The 8,450-nt window shown below is 38.7% G+C and overlaps 1 protein-coding gene across 1 annotated transcript; it reads right to left on the reverse strand.

Moving 5' to 3' along the window:
• Positions 1 to 3,054: 3,054 nt before the first annotated feature.
• LOC120355175 lies at positions 3,055 to 7,880 on the reverse strand. Its single transcript, XM_039443500.1, has 2 exons — positions 6,973 to 7,880; positions 3,055 to 3,207 (listed from the first exon to the last, which is right to left on the reverse strand). The coding sequence occupies exons 1-2, from the start codon at positions 7,684 to 7,686 to the stop codon at positions 3,055 to 3,057; spliced, it is 867 nt and encodes a 288-aa protein (XP_039299434.1). The 5' UTR covers positions 7,687 to 7,880.
• Positions 7,881 to 8,450: the final 570 nt, after the last annotated feature.

Here is an 8,450-nt window from a genome sequence, read left to right on the forward strand (position 1 = left end):
CTTATAAGATTTATCTCAATGTAACAAATTCCAGAAAAAATGTATTGTTTACTTGTAATAAATTTCGAAAATAAAAGTATTGCAACGTTTTCAATTTATTTTCACTACACTGTAGCACATACACATACATATAAAAAAGAATTGAACAATTTCCTATTGAGTTTTCATCATCCTTTACCATGTCATATAGAGTAAGCTGCTTAACAAGGATTCAAAAACATCAAATAAACAGATATCCCTGATAAACAGATATATAAACAGATTTTGATTGTGGTGTAGTGGTTAGGGGTGTCGCTTTCCATGCTGTAGGTACCAGGTTCGAACCTTCAGGGGTATAGATTGATGTAGGGTCCCAATTGTTGAGGTAAGTATACAGGGTTGTATACCATTACACCTCAATGGATATCTTTTGATATTTTGCATCTTGGTCAACCTATTGCAACATGCCAATAGATATTAGGCAGTAGACAAAAAACTGTAAACATATAATGACAGGGGAGGAGTGGGGTCGTTGAAACTGTCTTCATTGAAAGCATAGCAACCTAGTTTCTTACCTATATGAGGAAGTAGGATAATCAATAATAACAAATGGTTCATTACACATAGTATTTATTGACAAACATATAATCAATCTTCAGTATTGAACAGAATATACATCTGAAGAAGTCTTTCTCCTCGGCTATAATCATTGTTGGTGACATAATGCTCAACTGATGGCTTATTCCTTTCACGAACAATGCATGGATGTCCATCAACTTCGTCATATCCCCCAGTAGATGGTGATGGCATAGGTATGCGTACAGCCTTGTAGATGCTAATCTCAAAAGCCAAATCACCAGATGTTCATTCCTCCAGCCTGAATCGTTTCACATGTCCTGCACTATCAATTTTTGTAAATCCTGCAAATTTAATCTCCGTTTGACCCAGTCCCAGTAGACATTTAGATTGTTGTCCACATATGAAATCACACTTGTAGTATTGGTCCTGATTGAGAACACTCAACACAATCTTCACATCCTTATCCCTCCAGTTGGGTACCTTCTCAAGATTAACAATAGCAGCCATTCTACCCTTATCCAACTTGAAGAAAGATTTTAGCAGTATGCAAGTGTCATCAAACATGACAGTGAATTTCATTGCAAGTCCTGGTGGGCAATGACGCATTGCCCTCTTGTTGATATTATCCTTGATACTCTTCATAGTTTGCGTGAAAACTTTCAGCAGAAAACATTTCACATCGGTGGAGGTCACATGAGTATTTCTCAATGGGTTGTGAAGATCATCGCATACATAGAAAACGTTGCTATCCTTGACTGCATCAACAACAGCCTGCTGCTTCTGCCTGAGTTGTATGCATGCACAACTATGAGATTCACGATCTGCACAGAACTCTAAATGACCACTCTCCTTGAAAAAGTCGCTCAATGTCATTATACCGTGATAATTCAGTTCAGCTTCAAGCTCACTCACTGCATTAAGCAGATAACGTTCATGTTCACTGTCTGACAACATTGTAGGACTGAGTGCATTTTGTTGTCAGAATCATCTTTTATACTCTGCTTGCTGAGTGGTGAGGGTAACCCATTTCCTGTTTAAACAGGTCTGTATGACGTAATGCATAACATTGCACAATAGCTCCATGTGAACACATAGTGTGCACTTTACTCAAAGAGGAGTGAGAAGGAGGATAAATGATAGAGCATAGAGTTGATTACAATATTTCTTTTTATTGATAATGCAAATGAGTATTAACAGCATTGAAAAAATTGTGACAAAAGGTTCTATCTTATAACAAAGTTTTGTTAATCCATCCATGTAGAGCAATAACAATTTTCAATGAGCAAAATAGTTGTGTATTTGACAATCCATCAGTGTTGTTGACATTGTTGGTTGACCAATCTCCAAACGTTGAAGATGATAGCTTTTTCCGCACCATGTCGATAAAGTTGAGTAGATGATGTTCTGGGCAGTATATGCCATCAATCTTCTTGATCAACAACTCCAAATCAGGCGTAGCAGGAAAGAAATAAGGTGATGATAGGTCCAGGTACTCCACATTGTTCAGTTGTAGAATTGTATCCAGTAGAGTAATCTGCTTATATCCATGGACAAAGATTTTGATTGGACGCTGCTGGTTCTGATCCAACCACCTTCCAACTGTTCCACGCACAATTTCCATCAAAGCTGAATAGGGAAGATGTTCTGTCCCACAGTCTGACCACCTGAGTCCATGTTTGGCTTGATGTATACAGTTGTTGTCAATGATTTGCCTGCTAGTCTTGAGCAGAGACTCGGAGTAGGGAGGCTTGAAAAAGTAGTGATGAGTAGTCACATGATGCTCATCATCTTGCTCCAGGATAGCCATCTCCTTCACAATAAACTTGTTGTCCAAACCTTCAAAACCTTGAAAGTTCATCAGGTACAGTGGTGGTGGTCCAAAAATGTTTTCCGCTCTACTCGATGGCCAGTCATCTACACCACTTTCTGCTGTAATGTAGGAGTCATCATCATTGAGTCCAGTTGTACTTGTGGAGGCATCTTTCATCAGCGGTCGCCCACCAATAACATAACCCACCACGTCCTCCTCCTCCTCCTCATGTGAAGACAGCTCCCCCTCCTCCATAAAGAGTCCTCTGTATCCTGTCATGACTGGCTCATTCATTGTCTCGAGCTCAACTGAGCAATTTATCACTGTGCACTGACTATATATCTTTTTTATGCCGACAGTACAAGGCCTGACATTGGTCGATACTCTTTAGTCATCTCATGAATCATCATACAGTAGGCAGTTGTATTACCTGGAATGTTTTCAGATGCTTCAAACTCAATCCTCACATCGATACTTCCAGTTTTGAGTGACTCATTCTGGCGGGAGCAATCAAAAGCAAACAGCATTATTTTTCCATCACCAATGGCACTCTTTTCAAACAGAGGGTTGCTTGCACGAGCATTACCATGGTTGTAGACTCCATTGAAAGCTGCATACATGCTGTAAATGCGATTATCATCACCATCAATGCTCTCATATGGGTAGTATCTGCTGTTTAAAAACACTCAAACATCCTTCATATTACATTTGTCAAAGCGAGAACTGTTGGCTGCTGCCACACCTCGTCTTGCAGTCTGTAGCCCAACCACAATGTATCGTGGCTTTTCATGCTGTGATGTTGACTTGACAGTCCATGTATGCTTTCTTGTCTGTGGTAACTGATATGATAAACCATATGTTTTCGTTGTCATTGATTCATTCATAAATATCAAATGTTGTTGATCCGTTACTAGTAGAAAGTCATGTTCAATTTTATTCGATTAAAGCTCTACAAATGAAGAGTTTACTTATTTCAATTTAATCAAATAAAAATGCCGACAAAGAAAAAGACAAAAACGATTGAAAACCGTAACTACGAAGAAGATAAGATGGAATCACATATTGACAAGTTTCTCAAGCCAAAGGAATGATCTATCGACCCAGATTCACCTACGGCAGAGAGAGAGTGGAAACATTGGAAAAAGACGTTCGAAAATTTCTTAGAAGGAACGACAACCAAAGACAAAATGAAAATATTGGTGAACTTCTTATCACCTGCTTTATACAAAATTGTGGAAAGCTATACTTCATATGAAGAAACTATATCCATGTTGGAAGATATGTTCATTAAACCGAAGAACGAAATTTATGCACGATACTGCCTTGCTAATGCAAAACAACAAATAGGTGAGTCCATTGATCACTACTATTCTGAACTGAGAAGATTAAGCTTATCATGTAGCTTCACTAGAGTGTCAGCCGAAGAAAACAAAAACGAGCATATTAGAGATGCTCTTGTTTCAGGGTTATGTTCTATTGAAATTAAAGAGAAACTTTTTCAACAAGGAGATTTGAGTCTACAAGAAACCGTTTCCCAAGCACGTGTTCTTGAATCCGCAAAAACATATGCCGACTCCTTTAAAAGTACTTGTTATACAAACTCTGTTGAAGAAAATAAAAACATAAGCTTGAGTGAATCTTTCTCAGATGTTAATGCTGTAACCCAAAATCGACAGGCAATTGTAGAGAAATCCATACAATGCCAACGTTGCGGATATAAAAAACACTCAAATTCTCAAGAATGTCCTGCAATAGGAAAGACTTGTCATAAATGTTCCCGAATTGGACACTTTTCCCTGTGTGTGAAAGTAAAACGCTCAAAGAAAAACTAACTACGTCAACTATTACTGCAGCTGGTATAGCCAGTAATCTTTCTAAAGCTACAATTATTGTTTCAGTGAATGGAATAAATACACCAGCTCTTATTGATACTGGAAGTGTTGCCAGTTTTATTGATGAAAAATTTGCAAAAACAAATAAATTTAAAACTGCATCAGATTCTTGTTTTATAAGATTTGCATCTGTTCAACATAACACCGCTACAAAAGCATGTGTTTATAGCAATATTGTGTACAAAGGAAATGAATACAACAATATTAAACTCTTGGTATTGAAAGAATGCTGTTGCAATGTGATACTTGGTCACGATTTTTTGATGAATCACTATACAATAAGTTTAGCATTCAATGGTAATAAACAGCCTCTTGTAATAGATAATAATTCTACAACCACACCACCCTTGAAAGATTGCCTCTTGGTGGAGGCCATGATAAAACCATGTTCCCTTTTCAATGACTTGACTCCCGATTGCCACCCAATAACTACCCGATCCAGAAGACACCACAAGATGACTATGAATTCATGAAGAATGAGGTCAATCGCCTCCTTACAGAAGGAATAATTGAGGAAAGCCAGTCCAGTTGGCGTGCCCAGCCTTTCATTGTAACCAATGGACAGAAGAAACGAATGGTCATAGACTATTCACAGACTATTAATAAATTCACAAATTTAGACGCATACCCTTTCCCATTGATCGAAGATCTTGTAAACACAATTGCCAAGTACAACTTTTTTAGTACTGTAGATTTCAAGTCAGCTTACCATCAAATACCGATTCTTGAGAATGAACGACATTACACTGCCTTTGAAGTAGGCCGAAAACTTTATCAGTTCAAACGAATACCATTCGGAGTAACCAATGGAGTAGCTGCCTTCCAACGTACAATAAACGGACTTATAGAAAGAGAGAATTTGAACGACTGCTTTGCCTATTTGGATGATGTTGTCATTTGCGGTTCAGATCAAGAAGAACATGACAGAAATCTTAAGAAATTTCAACAAGTAATTGAATTGTATGGCTTGACTATAAATGAAGAAAAATGTAAATTTTCAAAAAAATCATTGAAGTTCCTTGGGTATGAGATAAAACATGGAGAAATTAAACCTGACCCAGAACGCCTTGCACCACTCATGAACTTTCCACCCCCAAGAAATGCTAAAGAAATGAAACGACTCATGGGATTACTGGCTCATTACTCCTAATGGATTAAAAACTTTTCTCAAAAGATTCACCCCCTAGTCCACATACAGAAATTCCCTCTATCTCAAGATCAGATGGAAACTTTGGAATTGTTGAAAAATGAAATTGCTTCTGCGGTACTGCTCTTTGTTGATGAAAATGTACCATTCATAATTGAGACAGATGCATCAGATTTTGCAATTGGTGCAACATTAACACAAAATTCTCGATCAGTAGCCTTTTTCTCACGAACTTTGTCCCAAAGTGAAACCAGGCATTCAGCTGTTGAGAAAGAAGCCTATGCCATTGTGGAGTCTATAAGAAAATGGAGACACTATTTACTACGAAAACAATTGACTTTGATCACTGACCAAAAATCAGTCACATTCATGTTTGGCACTCAACACAATAGAAAAATAAAAAATGAAAAGATACAAAGGTGGCGCCTAGAATTATCTGAATACAAATTCAACATAGTCTACAGACCTGGAAAAGAAAATGCACCAGCTGATGCACTCTCTCGTATATGTATTACAGCTGGTTGTTCAACATTGAACTCAGCTTTGGCAAAATACCATGATGAACTTTGTCACCCTGGTGTAACTCGTTTCTACCACTGGCTCAGAATGAAAAATCTCCCCTACACTGTAGATGATGTAAGGAAAATTTGCTCCAATTGTGCAATTTGCTCTGAAATAAAACCACAGTATATGAAGACAAAAGGAAATCTCATAAAGGCAACAAAACCTTTTGAACGAATTAATATGGACTTCAAAGGACCCGTACAATCAAAAACAAGAAATAAATACCTACTGGTGATGGTTGATGAGTACTCAAGATTCCCTTTTGTATTTCCTTGTCCAGACATGACTGCGAGAACAGTCATAAATTGCCTGGTCTCATTAATATCAATGTTTGGCCTTCCAAGCTATATTCACACAGACAGAGGAACATCCTTCATGTCAACTGAGTTGAAGAGCTTTCTTGGCTCAAAAGGGATAGCAACTAGTAGATCAATGCCTTACAATCCGAGAGGGAATGGTCAAGTAGAGCGATATAATGGAATTATATGGAAAGCAATAACACTAGCTCTAAGATCACGAGGACTTGATTCAAATCGATGGGAGGAAGTGTTGCCTGATGCACTTCACTCTATTCGATCTCTTTTGTGTACTACAACAAATTGCACCCCTCATGAACGAATGTTCCTACACATGAGATCCTCAACAAATGGACAGTCACTACCATCTTGGCTAATGAGCCCAGGACCAGTTTGGCTGAAGAAAATGAACCGAAATTAAAAGCAAGATTCATCAGTAGAAGAAGTTGAATTGATTGAGGCAAACCCAGAGTATGCTCACATTCGTCGCCCTGATGGACAAGAGTCCACTGTGTTGCTCTGTCATCTTGCCCCTAAGATAACACGAAAATCTAGCCGGGTAGAATGATATGATAAACCATATGTTTTCGTTGTCATTGATTCATTCATAAATATCAAATGTTGTTGATCCGTTACTAGTAGAAAGTCATGTTCAATTTTATTTGATTAAAGCTCTACAAATGAAGAGTTTACTTATTTCAGTAACGTTGGATAGGTATACAACTCCCAATGTCGAAATGATATACTGATGGGTGTGTCATTCTGTACAATCTGTAGCAGACACAGTTTCACATCATCTGCCACTTCCACATAAGGCATTCTCCATAAAAGCTTTGTGATTGCTACATTGGCAGCAGCAACATTCACACAGTCATGAAAGTTGGGGCTGACCCTCAACACCAGCTCTTGTTTCACATTGAGTAAAATCTGTCTATAGTCTTCGGCAAAGCCCAGCAGGTATCTCAAAGGCACATCCATGATTGTAGTGTTGCCTCCATTGGCAGCAAAATCGGTGAATCCATGAGTTGGGCTAAACTTGTAGCCAGCTCCTTCCATCTTGGTCCACTCATCACGTTCAAATGTAACAGCATTCTTCATTAGGCTGGTAACTCCAGGATTGCGTATACCATCCACCTCCACACTATTGATTTCATAGCGTATCTCTGAAAACACATTGCCGAAGAATCCAGAGACACATGGAGTTCCGGCCACAGCAGCGTTGGCAGCTCCAGTCACAGTATACTCCAAATGTGGATAGCTCTCCAATGGCAGTGTGTAAACATCTTGCTGTTGAATTGGAATCCGTATCTCATCATTGGCATTGTAGCTTACAGTAAAGGGTGCATGAGAATGGTACTCAAACCCAATGATACTGTTGTCCGATGACGGTCCATTCTGTGTCACATCCAAAACTCCCATCTTCCTATTCTACTCGTATCTGACAGCCTCGTTCTTGCAAATACTCAATGCTCCTAGATGTTAACCTTGTCAAGGTTGAATGCTGAATGACATCCTTCACTCTATTATCTACTTTTATAGGCTTAGAATGTATCTCTGTAGGAGAAGGAGGAGGAGGATGAGGGTGTACTGCAGCAGCCTTATCCAGCCCTTGATTCAGCTTTCCAAATAGCAGCACCATCTCACTTGTGTTGTCTCAAATGTAAAGCAATATTTATTTCCTCGCCTCTATTATCTATAAGACGACCGTACTCATCGACTACTTGCAGTGTAATGCTACCAATCTGCTTGATGTCTACAGGTAAATAGATTACATTCTGCACAGTCACCACCATTTTATACCCTGGATCAACGTTTGGGTAAAACTCATAGATCACTTGATCTGTAATTCCATTAGAGTAAGATCCAGTCACAATGTTACAGGTGATGCATATCACATTAGGCCGACTGATTTGTACAGTATTATCACTTCTAGTAGATGTGTTGGGCTCTATGAACTGGGTATTGGTAAAACCCAACAGTTTCCCTATTGAATCTTGTGGTCGTAAATCCAACTTGGCACTGCTCAAAACTATACACTTTAAGGTTGATGGATCTACAGTCACCTGGAAATCAACATCATTTTCCAACAGCCTTTGTGCAAGCAAGTCAGTAATTGTAGAAAATTCAAAGCTACCTGTTGGTAATGATACCTGATGCAGAACCAAATCCTTCTTGTCAGCAGT

The sequence above is a fragment of the Nilaparvata lugens genome, chromosome Y (assembly GCF_014356525.2).
Source record: "Nilaparvata lugens isolate BPH chromosome Y, ASM1435652v1, whole genome shotgun sequence".
Classification (NCBI taxonomy): domain Eukaryota; kingdom Metazoa; phylum Arthropoda; class Insecta; order Hemiptera; family Delphacidae; genus Nilaparvata; species Nilaparvata lugens.